A 23,099-nucleotide genomic window follows, 5' to 3' on the forward strand; every position below is an offset into this window, starting at 1 on the left:
AGGCGCCCCTGGGTTCCAGTTTTAAGCTATCTTTTAATCAGTTTAATTTGCCTGACCCGACAAGTGAAACATTCCCAAGTTTTTACATACATAACTTCAATAAACCTGATAACTTGTGATTTCCTGTATTTATGTTTTAGCTTATCACAGCTCACTTGCCCTTCCTCTCTCCCTCCTTCCTTCCCTCCCTCCCTCCCTCCCTCCCTCCCTCCCTCTCTCTCTCTCTCTCTCTCTCTCTCTCTCTTTCTCTTTCTCTTTCTCTCAGGGAGCATGCACATGCCTGTGGGGGAGGGACAGGGGGAGAGGGAAAGAGAATCTTTAAGCCATGTGAGGCTTGATCTCATGATTGTGAGATCATGACCTGAGCTGAAATCAAGAGTCAGACGCTTAACAGACTGAGCCACTCAGGCATCCCATAAACAGCATTATTTATAACCTTATAAACAACATTTTTCAACCAAAAAATCCCAAGGTTAAGACCAGTTATAGACCAATTATACACTTTAAACAGGAATCAGTGAACAAATCTATCATGTTCTTTCTTTATTTTTAATTAGGCTGCATGTCCAGCATGGAACCCGGCACGGGGCTTGAACTCACAACCCTGAGATCAAGACCTGAGTTGAGATCCAGAGTCGGACACTTAGCCGAGTGAGCCACCCAGGTGTCCTATCATGTCCTTTAATATGGCAGATTATTTTACATACTGTAGGCACTGGGTGTTAAATATAGATTATTCCTAAATGTAACTGAAAATTAACAATAATAGTATTTGACTTATTTCATCTTTATATTAGATTCTGAGTCTTTCTAGGGGTTAAAAAAAATTCACTAAGGAAATGATTTTTACCATCCCAGGCAAGTTGTGGGTTTCCAACTTCACTGTTAAGGTCACTTTAAGCTGGAGGGAGAGAGAGAGAGAGAGAGAGAGAGAGAGAGAGAGAGAGAGAGAGAGGGAGGGAGGGAGTGTGTGTGTGTGTGTGTGTGTGTGTGTGTGTGTGTGTGTGTGTGTGTGTTTGGACAGACATTGGAGACCTGGGGTTGTAGGCATCCACAATGAGTCTCTGTCTTTGACACACTTAAGAGGAGACTTGCTATTCTTCTGCAGAGGCCTTAATCTTAGAGTCCCTGTTCCTGATTCTAGTCATGCCATTAACTTAGTTTTCTTTCTTCTAAAGTTTTGATCACCATGAGATGCCCTTTGACTTCCTTTAACTGTTCGATTACATTTAATCTGCTGAAGTCGGCCGCTTAACCGACTGAGCCACCCAGGCGCCCCTGTTCTCAGTTTTTTTAATAGCATTCCTATCTCACCTCTGGCTACAATTCTCTAAGTGTGAAACAAAAAGTGACAAAGGAGAACTGTAGTTCTCATACAGAGTCTGTAAACAAAGCTAATGGGTGATGTATAAGGGGCTTGGGAGGTACTGGGGTGCACCTCTTACAGATATATTTAATACCATCTGAGGTTAGAGATAGGGGGACGCCTGGCTAGCTTAGTTGGTGGAGCATGTGACTCTTGATCTCGGGGTCGTGAGTTCAAGCCTCAGGTTGGGGTAGAGCCTTACTTTAAAAAAAAAAAAAGATAAGAGACAGAGCTGTCTCTCTCTCTGTCTCACAGCTTTTATTTCTGTCTCTGTGGTTACAACACTAAATTCTTGTTTATGAGTTCCCCTCACAGTTGTTTTCTCCTGTTTTTTCTTCACATGTTGTACTGTTGTGTATTTTGTTCTATAGTTAGCTTTTTTTTACTTAACGTGTTTATATCATATGCTCCTTCCCATGTTGAATAATCCTCACCCCACTGTCATTTCCTTTCTGTGTCAGCATTTAACATTTTACTCTTTATTACAAAGATGCAGGCTTTACTTATTATAGGTAAAAATAATAAAAATATAGACAAACAAAAGGAGAAAATGAAAAAGCATCTGTATTCAGAGACAGTCACGTCTTAGTGTATGTCCTAAGCAGAGCTCTTCCTACATAGTCATTGTATTTATACATAAGGAAAAGGGATACTATTATTTTTTTCTCCCTCTCTGTACCTTCCTTTTTCTCTTACAACAATATGGTGACATCTCTCAATGTTGTACTTGTATGTCATAGTCCTCACGGTGACACAGTAGTCTGTTGTGTGGCAGATCACAGCACAGTTTAGTTTCTCTGTTATGTTTGCGATCCATTTGCAGTATTTTATATTAAGGCCTTTTCCTGGTCAAACATTTTTGTATTTTGACACCCATTCTTCTTTGTCACTTTTTTCCTAATTCAATTTTAGACTTACAGAAAAGTTGCTAGTAGCAAAAACACCTTTACCAGTTTCAGCAGTTCTTAATGATTTGTGACTTTCTCTCCCTCTATGAATAATGTTTTTCTTTCTTCTTTTTTTTTTTTTTTATGTTTATTTATTTTTGAGAGAGATAGAGCATGAGCGGGAGAGGAGCAGAGAGAAAGGGATACACAGAATCTGAAGCAGGCTCCGGGTTCTGAGCTTTCAGCACCGAACCTGACATGGGACTCAAACTCATGAACCATGAGATCATGACCGAGTGAAGTCGGATGTTCAACCGGCTGAGCCACCCAGGCGCCCCTTGTTTTTATTTCTAAGCCATTTGAGAGTAGGTGGCATACATCATGCCCTTTTGCTTTTCAATGCTTCAGTGTACGTATCTCTTAAGAGCAAGGATATTCTCTTATGGTATACTTACCAAATTGAGGAAATGTAACATTCTATATAACATTTAAAATTTTAATAAACAGTCAATGCCTAATAATGGCCTTATAGCACGTTCTGATCTAGCATCATATATTGCATGTAGTGGTTACTTTCTTTAGTACCCTTTAGTGTGGAACTTCAGCCCTTCACGCCATCGGCATTTTTTAAGGAAACAGGCCGGTTCTTTTATATAATGTTTCTCAGTTTGAGTTTGCCCATTTCCTTACGAGTGGATTCAGAATATGCATTTTTGGTTGGAATACCAAATGAGTAGTGTTGTGTCTGTCCTAAAGTATTACTTTTTTGTTAAAAGTAATTTTGATCATTTGGTCAAGGTGTCCAGTTTTTCTACCATATGTTTAGAGTTTTTCGTTCTGTAGTTGGTAATTGGTGAGAAGACACTTGAAAACCGTGTGAATATTCTGGTCTTATTAAAGAGCCTCTCTCTAGATTTAATAATCATTGACAATTCTTGCCAGAGCCAGTTTTTCCTACGGTGGTTGCAAAGTGGGAGTGTAAGTGTGTTCCTTGCTGTGGCGGTCTGGCCAGAGGGGAGGCGGTGCACGCAGACGTGACGCGGTGCAGAATCTGGTCCCGAGAATCGGTCGTCCGCTGGGGGAAAACAGCAGCGTATTGCAGCTGGATGAGGAGTTTTTGGTGACACCCTCAGTTCAGACCGATTCTAGGAGTCCTCTTGGCCTTCACCGGTTTCCTGTTTTCCTCTCCTTTCCTTCTGTAGTCCGAAGCTTGGTTCCTAGAAAGGGTTTCAGTATATTTTCTCATCTTCAGTCCTAAACTACACATAAAATAGTTTCAGACTTGCTGTATACCACACCACTGTGGAAAACAAGTGTTCAGGATTTGCTTGCAGTTCTTTTTTTCTTATTCTGATAGCAGACAAAGTTTTCTGTTCAGAAGCTACTTGGATTTGTACCCTGCCCCTCTTTAGTGTGCTTATGTTATCTGGAATTCCTTTGTCAGTTTGATTTGTTTATTTTTACATTAAATTTTACATCGTTTTTCCACATCCCCATTCATTTTATTTTTATATACAATGTTTATAATTGTTTTCTTAGGTTCAGTTTTCAGGAAGATCTCTTCACTTTTGAACGTTAATCATTGTAATTCTATTATAGTCATTTCAGGCATTACCATGAAAAAGAGAAAGCTTGGGCTTTGATGCTAGATAGAGCAGTTAGCTAGACAGCTGGCAAGTTTCTTGACTGGATCTTAATTACCTTGAAATGTAAAATGTTTAAATTAGTTTCCTCTTAGAGGTTCTGTGAGACTGAATGATAAATAATCAATTTTAAAAAGTGTAGGGGCACCTGGGTGGCTCAGGTGGTTAAGCGTCCGACTTCAGCTCAGGCCGTGATCTCACGGTTCGTGAGTTCGAGCCCCGCGTTGGGTTCTGTGCTGACAGCCCAGAGCCTGGAGCCTGCTTTGGATGCTGTGTCTCTTTCTCTCTCTCTGCCCCTCCCCTGCTCGTGCGGCGCGCGCTCTCTCTCTCTCTCTCTCTCTCTCTCTCTCTCCCTCTCCCTCCCTCTCAATAAATGAACATTAAAAAAATACTTAAAAAGTGTATACATATACATGTAAACTCAGGAGCTGTATATTTATGGTTCATACACTTTGTATATTAAAAAAATCAGAATAGTGACTTGGATGTTTTTGGAGCAGAGCTAATATTTTTCTCTTTGTTTAGCAGATGAATAATACTCAGAACAAGTCAGAGTAGTTTGATCTGGTTTAGCTGATTCTGTGTTTTTGTTTTGTTTTGTTTTGTTTTGTTTTGTTTTGTTTTTAAATAAACTCCTTTCTAGGGCGCCTGGGTGGCTCAGTCGGTTAAGTGTCTGACTTTTGATTTCGGCTCAGGTCATGATCTCACAGTTCATGAGTTTGAGCCTTGAATCAGGCTCTGCGCTCACAGTGGTGGAGCCTGCTTGGGATTCTGTCTCCCTCTCTCTCTGCCTCTCTCCTGTGTGCATGCGTTCTCTCTCAAAATAAATAAATAAACTTAAAAATATATATAAACAAACTCCTTTCTTTCATTGAGGCATTTTCTAATATCTGAAAGCTTTCTGCACTTACTGATTAATTACATCAGCAGGAAGACTCTGCTCTCCACAGAGTTTTGTATAGACTTCTCGGTCTCTAGTTTAGTGCCATTACGGAATCTTTGGAGGGCCGTTTTGACTAAAATTTGAGTTTTTAGTAAATTTTGCATTAATATGCAATAGTCTAGATTTTTGGAGATGATATACATAAAATGGTAGGAATCTCAGGTTCCAGGGTGTCCCCATTTATTTTCAGATTTTTTTTTTTGTTTTCCAGCAGATGTTCTAAAATTATTTAGGAATGGGCCCCATGTCACAGATGAGGCAGGATCATTAAATGTCATTAAATTTTGAATAATCAGTTGGAGAAAAAAATGTTGAGGTTTGAATCTGTAGTGGTGAATACTGTGAAATGTTTAATTTGCTTTCTTGTGTTTATAGTGTCCTGCTGGAGCTCTCTAAAAATGTTGCTTTTGGCAGTAAATTCTTATTTTTCATACCATGAGATTCTTTCAGACTTTCATATAGGTCAGAATCTTCAGTGCAAACCGAGTTAATTTCTCTTGAATTTAAAATTTTAATAGGAGATTCTAAGCAAGAGAAAGATCAGCAATCCATGTGAGATGTATCCCTGCTTTTTGGCAAGTGTTGGAAATTAAGCAGTGAGCTGGTGTGGTGTTAGAGTAGGTATAATTTAAGACTTGTAGTCAGAACCTGACTTACACATAGAGTGAAATTTTCTTTAAAAAATGTTTTTTTGATCTTTATTTTTGAGAGCGAGAGAGAGAGAGAGAGAGAGAGAGGGAGAGAGGGAGAGAGAGGGGAACAGAGGGAGAGAGAGACACAGAATCCGAAGTAGGCTCCGGGCTCTGAGCTGTCAGCACAGAGTCCGATGCAGGGCTTGAACTCACAAACTGCAAGTTCATGACCTGAGCCACAGTTGGATGCTCAACTGACTGAGCCACCCCAGGTGCACCCCAAGAGTGAAATTTTCTTGATCATGTTGTGTATCTTAAAGGATGCTGAATGATAACTTTGTCTCTGTGGAGTGCATTATAGTTATTTGTGACATACTGAGAGGATACAGGATACATTTTAGCTGGATAAATGATGCTTGGATAGTGAAAGATCTTGCTCATCTTAAGGGATCCTATTCATTGTGTTTCCTTAATTGTAGCACTTGTGGGAGAAATAGAGGTAAGGTAGCCTACTTTTTGTTTATTGGACAGTTTCATTTCTGATTTTTTTTTTTTTTTTGCTCTTGGGGAAGGGAAAAGAAAGATATGTAGCTTTGAAGGCATACCACAAATAAACGGACTGACCAACACTGCTTTGGACCCAGTATTCAAAAAGAATGGGTATATTTGTTACAATCCATCTGCGCAGAAGGTTGGTTACACATAACACATGTAGTGTAGCACATTGGAAATTCATGTAGATGCTCTTATTGGTGCTCAGGAATATAGAGTTGGATCTATATATTTTTTAATGTTTATTTATTTTGAGAGAGAGAGTGTTCATGAGCAGGGGAGGGGCGGAGAGAGAGGGAGAGAGAGAATTCCAAATGGGCTCCCCACTGTCGGCGCAGAGCCACATGTGGGGCTTGATGTCACAAACTGAGATCATGACCTGAGGTGAAATCAAGAGTCAGATGCTTAACTGAGCCACCCAGGCGCACCTTTTTTTTTTTTTTTTTTTTTTTTTTTTAATCCAAACTTACACGGATTGATTGCAGTGGCTGCATGACTAAAAATGAAGCCGTTTTTAGTCTTTGCTAGACTTAATTTTTTTGAAATATATTCATTCCATTTGAATAGGGAATAGAGCTAAGGAAAGGTGGATGAATAGCTGTACTTTTTTGTTTATTTATTTTTTAATGTTTATTTTTGACACAGAGAGAGACAGAGCATGAGCGGGGGAGGGGCAGAGAGCGAGGGAGACACAGAATCTGAAACAGGCTCCAGGCTCCGAGCTGTCAGCACAGAGCCCGACGCGGGGCTCGAACTCACGGACCGCGAGATCATGACCTGAGCTGAAGTTGAATGCTTAACCGACCGAGCCACCCAGGCGCCCCTGTACTTTTTTTTTTTTTTTTAAACAAGACTTGGCTAATTGTTTTGTCTTATTTTTTAAATTTATTTTTTGTTTTGTTGTTTTATTGGAGCTTTGATATGCGATGTGTCAAAGCTCCAGCCAGTGTTAAAGCTCAGGCAGTTTAGATAGAATTAAGGAGTTTGCTGATTTTGTTTTAAGCCCATTCTTTTCTTTTTAAAGTGTTTCCATGTCTGTAATTTTATATTATACATTGTAATTTAAGAAGTGAAAATTACACTTCTAAGTGCATACCTTTAAAGCCTTTGCTTCTGACCCTAGCAAATTGTTAGTCAGTATTCAGTAAATATTAGACATGCTAATGGTGATTTTATTTATTTGTAACCTCCTCCCTTTTCCCTTTTTGCTTAAGCTTCATTTAATCTCTGTATTGTCCTGAAGATACCTTTATTGTCTACTCACAGTGTATTGCTTTCTCAAGTGGCAATAGCAGTAATATCTTTAATTATTATGTTTTAGCTACCCTAAATTCTTGTCTTCTCTCTTAATGCTGGCAAAAAAAAAAAGTTTTTACTGGCATACAGAATATTTAACTTCCTTCCCCCCTCCCTCCCCTTAAAAATGTTTTTATTGTGGTAAAATATCCATAATATAGAATTTATTGTTTTAACCATTTTTAAGTTCATTGGCCACTAAGTACTTAAATGTTCTTTTAATACACAGGATTGCTGGGGCACCTGGGTGGCCCAGTCGGTTAAGTGTTTTGATTTCAGCTTAGGTCATGACCTCATGGCTTGAGGGTTTGAGCCCCGTGTGCCCCTGTGCTGGCAGTTCAGAGCCTGGAGCCTGCTTCGGATTCTGTGTCTCCCTCTCTCTCTGCCCCTCCCCTGCTCATGCACTCATTCTCTGTCTCTCTCACAAAAATAAATAAACGTTAAAAAAAAATTAAAACAACAACAACACAGGATTGCTGTAGCTCATTTTAAAATTTATTTATTTACTTATTTATTTTTGAGAGACGGAGAGAGACACAGCAAGACAGCATGTGAACAGGGAAGGAGCAGAGAGAGAGAGAGAGAGAGAGAGAGAGACAGACACAGAATGCGAAGCAGGCTCCAGGCTCCAAGCTGTCAGTACAGAGCCTGATGCGGGGCTCAAACTCACAAACTGTGAGATCATGACCTGAGCCGAAGTGGGACGCTTAACCCACTGAGCCACCCAGATGCCCCTGCTGTAGCTCATTTTAGAAATTGGAATATTAAACCCAGTCTGGCAACTCCTCCCCTCCCTTCAGTTTTGGAAATGTGTATAGGTGTTTTTAAAAACTTTTTATCTAGAAATAATTTTTAAGCCTGCAGAACAGTTGTATAAATAGTACCAGGAGCCTCCTTTAACCAGGTTTACAATTAGCTTTTTGCCCTATTTGCTTTATTATTCTCTTTCAATGTAGTATGCACATGAATTGTTTTTCCCTGAATTTTTTGAGAGTAAGTTGCATACACATAGCCATTTAGTCTTGAATAAGTATGTACTTCCTAAGAACGGAGATATTCTTGTATAATAGTAAATAGCTCCTGGAAATTTAACATTGATACGGTACTTGAATCCAACATCTATCTGTATTCCAACTTTGTTAGTTGAGCTGAGTCCAGTGTTTTTTGCTTTCAGTAATGGATCATGTATTGCATTTAGTTGTCATGTCTTTTTCGTTTCTTAATTTGGATCAGTTCTTCAGCCTTTTTGGTCTTTAATGGCGTTATTTTTATAGAATACAGGCCCATCCCTCTCTCTCCTCCCCTTATAAAATGTTCCTCACTTTTGAGTTTGGTCTGTGTTTCCTCATGATTAGGTTCAGATTATGCAGTTTTGGTTGGAATAGTCCATTCGTGATGTGTCTTTCTCAGGATCTACATCTAGGGGCACACAGTGTTCATCTGCTACTCATTGGTGTTGGTAATTTTAATGACTCAGTCAAGGTGATGTCCAGTTTCTTCACAAGATAGTTCTCTTTTTCCCCTTGCAGTTTATCAGCAGTGATTAAGACCATAAAAATAATCTCTTTTCAACTGGATTTTTCTCATGTAGATTTTGCCTTCACTGATTCTTGCTGAGTTATCTTTTCTGGGTGTTCTCAGTTTCACATGATGGTCTTACACGTTAACTAAGCCTGTGAGCGTGCTTTGGTAATCATGATGGACAGTGAATTTTGTCTTCTGGGTTTCACTGAGATTTTTGTTTCCTTAGATGGTTTCACTGTGATTCTTTTTCTTTTTTTCTTTTTTTTTAAGTTTATTCATTTCGAGAGAGAGAGAGAGAGAGAGAGAGAGGGAGCAAGCGAGTGGGGGATGGGCAGAGAGAGAGAGAGAGAGAGAGAGAGAGAGAGAGAGAATCCCAAGTAGGCTCCGCACTGTCAGCATGGAGCCTGACACAGGGCTTGAACCCACAAAACATGAGATCATGCCCAGAGCTGAAACCAAGAGTTGGACGCTTAACCGACTGAGCCACCCAGGCGCCCCTCAATGTGATTATTTCTTAACCAGATTTGAGTAGGATTGATTTTAACCATTCCTGTAGCAACAGTTTTTTTTTTTTTTTTTTATTACATCGTTGTTGGGTTGCTAATGGACTCATAGACTGAAAACTACAGATTGGTAATAAACACACCTAATGTATAATGAATTCATTGTTGTTCTCAGGGCTTGAAATATTAAATAGAATTAGCTGAGTAAGAATGTTCACCAAATATTATTTTACAAAAACCATACATTTTATTAGATCAGTAAGTTGCTTTCTCAGTAATGGTCAGTGTACTGTTAGCCACATGCTTAATCTTTTGACCGACTTGTGATTTTGAAATTATGAGGACACCAAGATTCAGTTGCTGACTTCTCCAATTTCCCCCACCCAGGGCAAGAGGATTATGACAGATTACGACCGCTGAGTTATCCACAAACAGATGTATTTCTAGTCTGTTTTTCAGTGGTCTCTCCATCCTCATTTGAAAATGTGAAGGAGAAGGTGAGTTGGTCAGATTTTCTTGCCCTGAAAAAGGTGGTCACAGAACTTCTGTTGAGTTGTCCTGAATAGCTTTACAGGCTTGTGGATTAATGCAGGTGTATTTTTTAAAATACCTTTCCTCTAGTGGGTGCCTGAGATAACTCACCACTGTCCAAAGACTCCTTTCTTGCTTGTTGGGACCCAAATTGATCTCCGAGATGACCCCTCTACGATTGAGAAACTTGCCAAGAACAAACAGAAGCCTATCACTCCAGAGACTGCTGAAAAGCTGGCCCGTGACCTGAAGGCGGTCAAGTATGTGGAGTGTTCTGCACTCACACAGGTGAGGACTGTGCCATCCCCATGTTTGTGTACAGTTGGGTCGTTTCTGAGCATTAGGATTTGGGGGTTATTTTTAACAGTGGTCTGTGGTGCTTACGAAAGCTGCCCAGGTCCCATTAGGACCAGCTTCCCAGTGCATGTTCTTTTGCTAGAGGTTCTGTGTTTATGGAGAGAAGTGTTAATCTCTCAGTGAAACTCTTGTGGTGGTGAGCTTCCATACTGTACTGAATCATTTGTAGTGGTCAGGGATTGTGTTAAAAAAAACAATTTTATGGGAAAGTTTCAGGTTAGCACAGACTTACAAGAGAGGATATGAATGATTTTTCCCCCCAGACACTTAAATTTTTATCTAAATGTATTTGATCTTTTCTCGTCAATTCTGACCATTGACGCTACAGTTTCTGGGGTAATTCAACTGACATAGGGAATTAATCATAATAATTGAGACTTTCATGTCAGAGAAAGCTGCCTTGGCTATTTTTCAAGCATGTGTTGTAGGGAGTCCGTGCCTTTTTTTAGTTTATTTATTGATTTTGAGAGAGAGAGAAAGAACAAGTGGGGAAGAGGCAGAGAGAGAGAGAGAAGGAGAGAGAGAGAGAATCCCTAGCAGGCTCTGTGCCGCAAGCACAGAGCCTGATGAGGGGCTCCATCCTGCGAACCGTGAGATCGTGACCTGAGTCGAGACCAAGAGCCAAACGCTTAACCAACTGAGCCACCCAGGTGCCCTAGTTGTTCTTAGATTTTTAGAGACATTCCTTCCTCATGTGGTCCTCTTGGTCCCTCTGCTGTCCCTGTCTGAATAATTTAACCGGAGCTACTCTCCTAGTTTGATGGGATGCATCAGATTCTGAGGGTGGGGAGTGGTGCTAGAATATTTAGAGTGAGAGTTGCGACTGGCCTGTGCGCTTTTGTCTTCTCCACCTTTGAGGTGTGCCTGACCAGCCGTCCCTTCTGAGTACTGTTCTGGAGGCAGAGGGAGAGGTTCCGGAGATAGCACAGAACTCTTAAATTCTGGTGGTGCTGGTGCTTTGACATCGGAACAGGGGGCAGATGTGTCTCATTAAAATAGGGCAGGGCTGAAGAGGTTTATTGTAATTACGTTAAGTCCAGTTACGTTTATCATGCTTACATTTGTAGGTGATTGTACTTTCTGTCAAGTTTTTAAAAAAGCACTCTGTAACTGAGGCAAATGACCTATAGAATTGCTTATTATGCATGTACTTAGGCATTTAGTATGGATGGCCTGGACATAATTTAATAATCTCCAATTCAGTGCTAGTTTGCATATTTAAAGATAAAATTGTTACGCTTAGCTGGATGTTCCACAGGATAGTTTCAAGGTCAAAAATCATTCTCCCAAACCCAGTTTTCGTTGGCGGTTCAGTTCTTTTAAAGTCAGAAGATTTTACCTTCCCTCACACATGTAGCACCGACTGAAATTTAAAAAACAAAAAAAGCCTGATGCTTCTGTGTTTTGATACCATCAGAAGTGTGTGTGTGTGTGTGTGTGTGTGTGTGTGTGTGTGTGTGTGTGTTGGGCAAGGATCTATGTGGAACATGTGTGTCAGGTTATAACTAACTCTATATGCATCATTTGCATACCCCTGTTCTCTAAATATGGGTTGCTTTTGGGGAGAAATGGAGGTAAATAGACCATGTGGACTCCACTCTAGGTCACTGGTGAAGTTTATTTTAAAGAATTGGATGCTTCCATCTAACATTTTTTACACTATGAACAAGTTTATATAATAAGTCTGCAGACAGTAGGAATTTGAAAAGGCCTTAGCAGCTCCATTTTTCTTACCAGATTTTGAAGATTGGAGAAGTCAAAAGAGAAGATAGAAAATGGGGTGTCTGGTTGTGTTTGGGAGATAAGAGCTCAGGACTCCAGATTCTATTTGTTGGTTCCTCTAAGACTGACCGCTTCATGTAATCAGATAGTGGGTAAAGCAAAAATTAGTTTTGTTTTGTAGGGGGTTAGTTGATGTTGTCAATAAGCAAGAAAGGATTTGCTTTTTGGGAAGGGGTGCCCTAGTTTCTCATGGATGTCCTCCTCTTTTCTCCCTTATAAAAGGCGTTGCCCTTCCTACCCTCCCTGTTTCCTTTTGTATGTGACCGTCAGAGTTTGCTCTGAGACATGTAGAAAGAATTTCATAGGAACTTTACTTTTGTTGACTGTGCCTACTTTGTCAAAGACCTGGAAGAACACTTTTAAACCTCTTTGCTTCTTTTTAAGTACTTCATGTTCTCATTCTTTTTTTGTACCTCATGGAGTGTATGGGTGCCAGTCCTCTGGGATGCCTAGGGTGGGGTGGAAATACCTGGGGTAGGCTGGGGCTGGCACTCGTTATTGGAGCTGTGTTCCGGGGTTTGGAGAAATTTTTATTTGGGATCGAACCGACTTAAAGAACACGTGAAACCTCTTTGGGTGGTAAACCTGTGGCTTCAGATTTAGGTGAGTTTAGGTGAGTCTAGACCTGGGCCCAAGGTACCAACCATTGCTGCTGAGTCACACTGTCACGTTGGAGTTCTGCCTGAGGTGTAAGTGTATTTCTGCGTCTTAATCCCTGTATATCTGAAAGTGTTCTTTGTTTTCACTCCATGCTTTATGCTCTGATACCCATGCAGACATCTTAAAGCATTGGACTGCTTGCTGAAACTCATTCTAGACCCCGTTCTTTGTTTTCCTATGACTTGGGTGGTGGTTACTTGCTCTAATAACATTACTGAATAACTGAGGTGTATGCTGTTTCTAGAGTCTGTTCTTTAAATTTCTCCCAGTTGGTCCTGTTGAACAATTAAATACGCTCTTTCTGAATGCCTGAACCTTACTGTTCTGGGAAACCGATTTACTCTGAAATCCTGATTAATCCCATCCAGATAAATCATTGAATCTAGAAACATGTAGCATGCCTGTGCATCTGCCGTTCGTGTCCTTCAGTTATTCAGGGGCTGAATTCACAGAAGCCTGAAACCGTATTAGATTTGGTTCCAGAATGTGTGTGTCCTTCTTTTCATTGGAAATACTGGGGAATTCTACAAGGCTTACTTATCCAGTGCGCCCCGTCTTTTGTTTACATATGCGTTTTTCTCTCCTGGCGTTTTCATTAACACGTTGTAAGATTCGATTTCAAAGCGTGATTGTTTTAGAAGTCAACATCTAACATTTCCATAAAAATTGCTTTCTTGCTTGGTTAACCTTTTTTAAAATGTAAGGAGTTCCCATTTAGTTACCTACTCTCCTATTAATGGGCTTAAGGTTTAGCTTCGTGGCAGTTATTTTTCTCAAGGCGCATTGCTTCTGTGAATTCAGCCCATTTAATCCGGACTGCTATTGTATCTGCTAGTCTTTCTAATCCTCTAACCTGGCTGCTATTCTCTCTCCTCCCCTCTGTCTTGTAGAGAGGTCTGAAGAATGTGTTTGATGAGGCTATCCTAGCTGCCCTCGAGCCTCCGGAAACTCAACCCAAAAGGAAGTGCTGTATATTCTAAACTGTTTTCTCCTTCCCCTCTTTGCTGCTGCTTCCTGTCCCACTACTGTAGAAAGAGCATTTAAAAACAAAGGAATAAAACCATCCTGTTTGAAAGCCTCTGCGTCTTTGTACTCACCACCTGAGAGCAACCTCTGTATTAGTTTTTGATCAAGAATGCAATATCTTATAGAATATTTTTTGTGATTAGTAGTCAAGTTGGACTTGCTTAACTTTCTGCTTCTTGAGTTGCCTGATGCTTAGAGCTTTTTGGTTTGGAATACTATTGCAAAAGGGAACTTGGTCTGGCATTAAGAATGTTCTCTTGGAAAAAATAAGAAGAGTTTTAACACTTCTTAGTTCTAGATGGAGAAAATAACACAAACATTTTACTCTTATGATCAATTGTAATTGTACTTGCATGACAAACTATGGAAAAAGGGTGGCCTACTAGTAGAGTGTAACGGGGAAGGGAGGATTCTCGTCTGGTTTTCCTTTGTGCAGTGAAACTTTGTGTTGCTATCGCTTTGGCTGTCTGTGCTGTAGTGGAGTATTTGTCAGTCTGGGGTGGGAAAGGTATTAATGTATCTGCTACTGCTTTATGAAACCATTTGTTACACTATCTTTTAAGAATAGCATCCATTTTAACAGTTGACTTAAGGTTTGTTAATGTTGAGATGTAAAGCTGCCACCTTTATATTTTCCTGCTTCTGATTTTATTGTTGTGAGGGAAACATACAATTGTGGTTGCCTTCAAATTTTGAAATTAAAAATATACAATTGTTTGTATAAATGCCTGATGAAGCTTTATTCCTGTTGCACCGACTGGTTCTAGTTTTACATATGTATCAGGTGCCCACATTTTGCTTCCTTAGCCCCCTGGCTCTGTCCGATTGGTGGGATACAGGGAGTTCAGAGTGAATGTCTTTGACGCAGCCGCAGTAGCCGCTCTCCCTCCATCCCTGCCTGCGCCCTCCATGTAACAAGGATGCCGCTGCCCACTGCCCACTGCCAGCCCTCGCGGTCCTGGTCCATGCTCCGCTGTTTCATTGGGATGCAGAGCTGCTTCACTCGTGTTTATGTGAAATGTTGTAGCGGCACATTACACAGCTCACATTGAATGAGCAAATGACACATGTGGCTTGTTTGCTTCTCGTGACATACATTGGTCTGCAGAAAGCTTTCCCAAAGGACCACTGTCTCATTCATGAATATCTGCTCCTCTGTTCCTGAATTGCTGGATCCTTCCAGTGTCCTGCCTGGACAAAACTTGGTGAAGTGGGGGGTTGTGTGGAGATTCAGGGTTGTTTTTAACGTTTCGTTCTTTGCCAACTCTCAGGGCTTTGAATGTTTGTAATTTGATCTTTGGCTTCAGTATACTGAAAATCAGACTGCCCCTTTTTTTTCTTTCTGCCCCTTTTCAGAAAGGCCTAAAGAATGTATTTGACGAAGCGATATTGGCTGCCCTGGAGCCTCCAGAACCGAAGAAGACCCGCAGGTGTGTGCTGCTATGAACATCTCCAGAGCCCTTTCCGCACAGCTGGTGTCAGCGTCGTACTAAAAGCAATGTTAAATCAAACTAAAGATTGAAAATTAAAATTCGTTTTTGCAATAATGACAAATGCCCTGCACCTACCCACATGCACTCGTGTGAGACAAGGCCCGTAGGTATGGTCCCCGTCCCCCTCTCAGTACTAGTTAATTTGAGTAATTGTGTATTGTCAGAAAAGCGGTTAGTACTAGTTTTTGTTCTGTTGTTTCAAAAAAAAAAAAAAAAAAATTTTTTTTTTGTTTTTGTTTTTGTTTAAAAGCAAGGCATGCTTGTGATGACTCTGTAACAGACTAATTTGGGCTGTTGAAGCTGCTCCCGGGCTCCATCCACTCTGGAGAATAATCCGGGACATTTAGGGGTTTTGTTTTTGTTTTTGTTTGTTTTTGTTTTTTTCTTTTTTTGGGGGGGGAGTGTGTGTGGGGTTTGTTTTTATTTAGTCATGTTTTTTAAATTCAGTAACCATTGGACAGCCCTTAAGGGGAGGAGGATGGATTGACTCCACATTCCACTTCCTAGATCTAGTTTAGAACACTTGTCCCCCACCTGGTGCTCTTAGGAAGGAGTATAGTAAATGCCTCATTTAATAACATACTCCTTTTTGAAAGTTGCCTTTCTCTCCACCCTTGAGTAGGTCTAGTACTTGATGAAACTCATGAAAGCGGGTGGAACCTGTCTTGCCCCTCCTCTTTTCTAGGATGCACTCTATATGTGACTGTGACTTTCAAGGAAATTTGTTTGCCATTTGCTGATTTTTTTTTTTTTTGAAGTTAATTTCTAACTTCGTTCACTGATAAATGAAGAAAAGTATTGCACCTTTTGAAATACACCAAATGGATTGAGTACCTAATTAAAAAGCGTTTTTTTCCCTGTCAGTCATTGTCTTACATGCTCAGCGTAGATGTCCAGCTTAATAGCGTATGATACGGTGTTCCTAGAACACAGCCGGAGACCTGGTAGATCGAGGAAGTGTGAGGGGTGGTGCTAGAAGACAGATGTCTGTGGAATGATGCACATCCTCTTTCAAGTTGGAGGATGGAGACAGACCTGCTTCATGAAGAAGCTGGGGGTGCGGGTGGGGGTGGGGAGGACATTTAACAACGTGGGGACCAGTCAGGGGAATCCCCTTATTTCTCTTTCGCATACGAGGAACCCTAGAGTAGCTAGTTAAGGCTCTCTAGTTTAGTAAAAAAAAAAAAAAAAAATCATGGAGTCTTATGAAGACTCTTCATAAGTGTTAATGGGGATTTTATCTGCTTATTTTGGTTGCAGTTCCCAATTTTTAAAAATGTTTAGGTAATCTTCTCCGCCTTCCCCAAATCCTAATTCTTGTAGATTCATTAGTGTCGAACCAATGCTTTCACATGTCTCAATTCTTTGTACATGCGTTCTTTTCAGATGTATTAAACAAACAAAAAACCCTTCACAAGCCAGCCTGGGGGTTGTTCTTTTCCCTCCGCCTCTTTTTAGATACTTAGGAGCGGGAACTGGACTCTTAGTAACATCAGTTTCTAACAAATTATGGGATGAGATTTTAAAGTTTTATTTATTGATTTTTATGTACTTTTAAAAATTTCCTTTCTGGCCTTCAGGTCGGTGCCTTCTTCCCTGAGTTTGGCAGGTGCCCTGCAGACTCCTTCTCTTTAAAACCAAGTGGGTGCATGGGGCGCCTGGGTGGCGCAGTCGGTTAAGCGTCCGACTTCAGCCAGGTCACGATCTCGCGGTCCGTGAGTTCGAGCCCCGCGTCAGGCTCTGGGCTGATGGCTCGGAGCCTGGAGCCTGTTTCCGATTCTGTGTCTCCCTCTCTCTCTGCCCCTCCCCCGTTCATGCTCTGTCTCTCTCTGTCCCAAAAATAAATAAAAAACGTTGAAAAAAAAAATTTAAAAAAAAAAAAATAAATAAAACCAAGTGGGTGCATAGCGGTCCTTAGCGAGGGTGACGCTCAGGAAGCCCACCGCTCATGTTGTCGGGAGGGAATGGCAGCACACCTGTCTCTCATCCATCGGTTAATTGGGAAGCAGCCAGTTTTCTTCTCAAGTTTTCCGTTTTAGTGCTTTTCAGACCTTGTTAACTTACTGGAGTGCACCTTGAGCAGTGAGTATTTAAAAGCCTTCCGTGTATTTCTAGAATGCGGCCGAGTTGGAGAACCCATTGCTCCTAGATTGTTACCCAAACTGCTTCCATCAGATTCCAGATTCTGTACTGTGAATCTTTTTTTTTTTTTTAATTTTTAATGTTTATTTTTGAGAGAGAGACAGAGACAGAGAGAGACAGTGCAAGTGAGGGAGGGGCAGAGAGAGAGGGAGACACAGAATCCGAAGCAGGCTCCAGGCTCTGAGCTGTCAGCACAGGGCCCGGCATGGGGCTCAAACTCAAGAACTGTGAGATCACGACCACGACCTGAGCCAAAGTCGGACGCTCAACCGACTGAGCCACCCAGGCGCCCCTGTACTGTGAATCTTAACATGGGACACATTTTCTTTAAGTGATAGGAATGATTCATTACTTTAAGGGCGTTCTGCTGAACTGTATGAGAATCTTCGAAACTAAGAGCTGTTAGTAAAGTGTAACCTCGTTTTGGTAGTCTTCTAAGTGAAGTCATGTTTGGCTTGATTCCATGCTCTTCTGGAGCTAGGCTGGGTGGGTTGGCTGGGAAGGGCTAGGAAGAGGCAGGTCTAAGCTTTACTGTTTTAACCAACGTGTCGTACTTATTCCATGTCGACCATGCTAGGGAGAGGTACCTGGATCGTGCTCTGAGACCCTAGGGAGCAGGGACTGTATGTCTCTTGTTCTTAGTACAGTGGCATATAGATCCATCCTGAAAATTGCTGTATCCCTGGCTGAGAGTAGTGTTTGACATATGAGAGATGGCTTTAAAAATAGTCATTGGATGGTACACGATTTCATAAATGAATGAGTGAATGAAATAAAGCAGGTCATGTAGTTGTGTCAGTGAAATATCTGTACATCAAAACAAAAAAGACAAGGGGTTTGATTGAAGCTAACATGGTTTCTAATTAAATATTTTTAATTTGGCTTTCACGTATCAGAAGAAATGGGTGGCAAATGGATGAAGCTAACATTGTTTTCTATTTAAATACTGTTTTCTGTTTGACTTGTCTGCTATGTTATCTTTGGTGACTGACACTACTCAGGGAGTGTGATCTAGATGTTGGAAAAGGGTTATCTAAAACAGTCCTTTGCAGACTTAGCTTGTGGCAAGGTGTACAATATTTAGGCCAGTAGGACACTAATACATCACTGGTTTTCCAAAATATCAGTATTTTACCAAAGGTGTCAGAAATATGTTCTGTAGTTTGTTAAAATTGTACCCTTTGAGCTGGATTTTATGCCAGGAAGGGTACATATTCCAAGGGCGAAGAGAGGATAATGGTATGAAAGCACCAATTACAATATTTCCTTTATTCTAAGATGTATTTGTCCTCATTTTTTAAAAAGATTTTAAAATTTTACTTATTTGTTTGCTTATTTATTTTGAGAGAGAGCGTGAGTAGGGCAGGGGGAGAAAGAAAGGAAGAGAGAGAGAGAGGGGGAGAGAGAGAGAGAATGAATCCCAAGCAGGCTCTGCACTGTCAACGTGGAGCCTGACATGGGGCTCAAATTCAGGAAACAGATCATGATCTGAGGCAAAAGCGAGAGTCAGAGACTTAACTGACTGAGCCACCCGGGCGCCACCCCCCCTTATTTTAAAAGTTTATTTTGAGAGAGAGAGGGAGTGTGAGTGTGCTTGGGGAAGGGGCAGAGAGGGAGGGAGAATCCCAGGTAGGCTCCATGCTGTCAGCAAGGAGCCCAGCTCGGGGCTCAGTTTCACAGATCATGAGATCATGACCTGAGCTGAAATCAAGAGGCAGACACTTAACCAGCTGAGCCATCTAGACGCCCCTGTTTAAATACTTCTAAGTTTACATAGTATATTACTTTGAGTTTTTTCCAAAGTGCCCTACCTTTTTTTTGAAGTTCCATTTTATTAGCTTTTGCTAATGTTACATTACAAACCACCATAATTCTCTGGCTTACCACAAATTTATTTTTCTCTAACTAATGGGTCAATTGGGCTTTGCCTCCAGGCTTCATTTTCAGATTGGGCTCCGCTCGGTCCATGCCTCTCCTGCTGGAGCCTGACTCCAGAGAGCAGTAGCTGCCTAAGAGTGCACTTCTCATGGTGAGCCTGGTAAGCGAAAGGGGTGCAAGGTCAAACACATTTAATTTCTCATACTTCATTGTGCAGATGATTCAATATAGCCAGACCCAAAGTCGGTGCCACTTATTCATTTATTGATATATTCATTCATTTATATATAGTAAATTCAAAAATAGTTTTTTAAAAAGCACTTAATAAGGTTTTGAATATATAGCAGAGAATAAAATAGATGTGGGATCCTGACTTCTAGTTGGAATTTTCCTTGCAAATTTGATAGCTGCCCTTTTTTGTTTGTTTTGAATAAGCATTTGGTCTCATTGCCCTTAGAATGGCTATCAAGACAGTGAAAGTGTTGCCTGTGTGCGTGTGCCCGTGGCACACATCCATCAGAGAAGTTACTGGAGCGGGACAGCCCTAAGCCAGCGTGCCCTTCAGCAGGTAGCTTCCACTCTCCTGGCCTCTTAACTGTAAGATAATTATGCATTTAGTTATCATTGGGGTCTCAGATGCAAGTCAGGTGCCTGGTTGGTCAACAATAAATGGAAAACTTAAACAAAATTCCTCTGAGATTCTGAAACTAGTTATGGAGTGGGGGTCTGGGGGTCAATTTAGTTTCTGAAAGCTTCCAGTGTAGAACCTTGGTTAGGTACGTTAGGACCAGTGCACACCTCAGAGGTTCTTAACTCTGGCTGTGTGCATGTCAGTTAGGGAGCTAATTTTTTAAGGGAAAATAATGCCTGGAGCCATTTTAGGTGATCTCTGGAGATAGGGTCACTTAAATTTATTACTTAACATTTTTTTCAAATTATATTTTGAGATACATATATTTGAAATATATATTTCAGATTATAATTCTTCAAATTATATATTTTAAATCTCACCAGATTGTTTTAGTGTTCCACCAGGTTTGAGAACGATGTCACTAAATGATCTCTTAAAGTTTATTTATATCTGACATGAATTTTAGAGTAATTTTGGGCCACAGTCCTTTACAGTTTTATCTGTTCTTTGAGGAAAGAGATTTTCCAAACTTGTGGTTCCAACTAGCATTCAGTTCTTGACTCCTTAACCAGAAAAGAACGTGTACAGAGTTCATAGTTATGTAATTTATTGGTGAACTGGCACTGAGATAGTTTGGGGCAGACTCCTAAGTAATTAAAGTTCTTAGGCAGCAATGTGAGAGCAGAGATTTGAGTTGTAGAGATCAGTTAGGGTTTTCTAACTCAAAGCTAGAATGTAGGTGGCTGTATTTCCCTGATAAGTTCAAGGCAAGTATAGTTTCACTGGAGACTGATATCTTTTTTGTTCTCCTCAGGAATATTCCAGTTCATCTGTAGAGAGTACACTAGATCATATTCCAGATACTGTAAAGTTAGTACTAGAAATGAGTATTGAAGTTACTGATGGAATTTGAAGTTATTCCAACAGATGAAATTGGACTTCCAGGAGATAAATAAAGTCTCTTGTTAACTTCTAAACAAGGTCAGGGTCACTTTGTTCCTCTGCTCTGCTGCAGATGTCCCATGTCCGACCCCCTTCTGCCTTATTTGTCAGACCCTTTTTTGGGGCAGGATGTGAGTCAGTGTTAATGTGGCTTTATTTCTCCCTTTTGTCAGTGAATGCTTAGTTCCGGGTGGATTGATCTAAGTCTGAGTGATTTAACAGGTATTTTTAGCTGCTCCCTTTGTATTCTGGCTTGATATTAATGAATTGACATTTGATTGGGTAAGGTCTTAGTTTCTGTGTCTTGTTTTGTGGTTGGGCTGTAAATTGGTGCAGTCACATGGCCCGTCTTCTCAGGGGCAGGAACTAGAGAGGGGTTTGCAGATACTCAGTGCTTTTGAGCCATAAGCACTGTTCTTTTTTAACTCCCTGATCATAGCCTCAAAAAGGTGGGAGAGCTTGTGCCGGTACCATGCCATCTATTTTTTGCGTCTTATAAACAACTTGCTGGGAGCCGCTGTTAACTCTGGCCCCTCTGCTCTTCCCAGGAGCTTCCAGGATTGTTGGGATTAGCTCCACCTAGTGGTGGACTTAAGTTAAAACTCTAGTGGTTGAATCTACAGTACATTCTACCTAATACCTGGACACTACCCATTATGGAGTTTTGATAGATGGCGGAAGAGTGGGGAGGTGGTGGTGAGGCAGAAGGCAGTAGGGGCCAAGTCAGTACACTGATGGACTTGGGGAGACTCTGAATTATCTAGGAGAGATACTTAATCAGAATTTGAAATTCAGGATGGTGTCTACTATAGGGGAATAATTGCCCTGAGTCTTGACTCTGGCCTTACTAGCCATGTGATCTTGGAGAAGTCTGTGTGAATGCCTCTGAGCTCCATTTGCTTCCTCTGTAAATTAGGAATAATGGTAATATCCATCTCAGGGGTGAATGTGAGGATTAAATGAGATCATCATATAGGTGAACATATTTTGTAAATGCAAAAGTGCTGTGAAAATACTAACAGCCACCAGATTCGCATTGCAGTGGGAAGAATTTACCTTGTGTGTGATACCATTGTTGACACGCTACTGAGTATATATTGGAGATTTTATGTTTTAGAAATTTTGGGGTGTAGATTGAGTACTTATAGAACTAGGGTGTTAGGGCTGAAGGTAGTTTAGAGCTTTCTTTAAGAACCTAAGACCCAGGGGTGCCTGGGTGGCTCAGTTGGTTAAGCATCTGACTTTGGCTCAGGTCATGATCTCATGGTTTATGGATTTGAGCCCCGCATCAGGCTCTCTGCTGATAGGGTGGAGCCTGGAGCCTGCTTCAGATTCTGTGTGTGTGTGTGTGTGTGTCTGCCCCTCCCCGTGTCTCTCTCTTTATCTCGAATAAATAAACAACAAGCACCTAAGACCCTCTGCTGCTCCCACTCGTGCACGTGTGCTCACTCACTTGTTTTAAAAAAACTTTAAAAAAAAAAAGAGCCAGAGATGGTGTCTCTCCCAAGCTTTTTAATGTTATAGAAGTACTTCATGTGCACAGTTTGTAGTATCCAAAGAACTCTAGATGCTTCACCTCTGAAATTGCTTTGTCTTTTTAGGACATCTGGGAGGCAAGGCAACAGTCCTCTGAAGAGCAGGTCAGCTGTGCAGTTTCCCCTGTGTCCCAGAGTTACCAGGACTGGTGTTTTAGGTTGGCCAAATCTCTGAAGCTAGCATGAGAGTCTTGCTGGTTCAAACCAGTTTGTGAACATCAAGGGATAAGAAATGTTCGGAAGACATATTACGTTAAGAACCACAAATCTCCCAAAGACTTTTGTGTAAAGTTAGTTTAACAGACGTTTGTTTAGTACTGAGGCCCTCTGTTACATAGGAAGGTAGGTGAGGTTGGTTCTAGTAAGAATGAAAGTAAAGGAGGGTAACTGAATATACCAGAAGGGAAGAAAAATTACATCTCATGGTGTGTATTGTTGGTGGGAGGTGGGGGACAGATGAAAGCAACTCAGGAAAGGCTTCTTGAGAACGGTGACATTTTAGTTGTACTTTAAAAGATCTGGCACGGGCATGCAGAGGTACATGGGGTGGGGTGGGGACAGGTGGATGAGTGTGGGTTTCTGGGTGGAGGGAATGTGAACAGAGATGGGAGACACCTGGCATGTTGATGGCGGACCCAGGAGCCCTGCTGTGGGATAGGTATAATATGAAAGAAGGTAGTTTTTAAGGGCCCCTTATAAATGAGTGAGTGAGCTAAAGAAGGAGAGAACATTAATCACACTCAGGGCTCTGTTCTAATTACTGAGGATCGTGAAGA

At 41.0% G+C, this 23,099-nt stretch overlaps 1 protein-coding gene across 2 annotated transcripts in view; it reads left to right on the forward strand.

The window, feature by feature from the left end:
• CDC42 (cell division cycle 42) overlaps positions 1-16,616 on the forward strand; it is a 53,562-nt gene extending 36,946 nt beyond the window's left edge. The window contains exons 4-6 of one of the 2 annotated variants that reach the window (XM_025935296.2): positions 9,734-9,843; positions 9,968-10,165; positions 15,059-16,616. In XM_025935296.2, the coding sequence (XP_025791081.1) occupies positions 9,734-9,843; positions 9,968-10,165; positions 15,059-15,148 (398 nt within the window). In that variant the 3' untranslated portion in view covers positions 15,149-16,616. Of the gene's footprint in view, positions 1-9,733; positions 9,844-9,967; positions 10,166-13,566; positions 14,428-15,058 lie in introns of those variants that run through there. The other variant, XM_086715974.1, reaches the window with a different exon arrangement.
• Positions 16,617-23,099: the final 6,483 nt, after the last annotated feature.

The sequence above is a fragment of the Puma concolor genome, chromosome C1, assembly GCF_028749965.1.
Source record: "Puma concolor isolate L17-30 chromosome C1, mPumCon1.1.hap2, whole genome shotgun sequence".
In the NCBI taxonomy this organism is placed as follows: domain Eukaryota; kingdom Metazoa; phylum Chordata; class Mammalia; order Carnivora; family Felidae; genus Puma; species Puma concolor.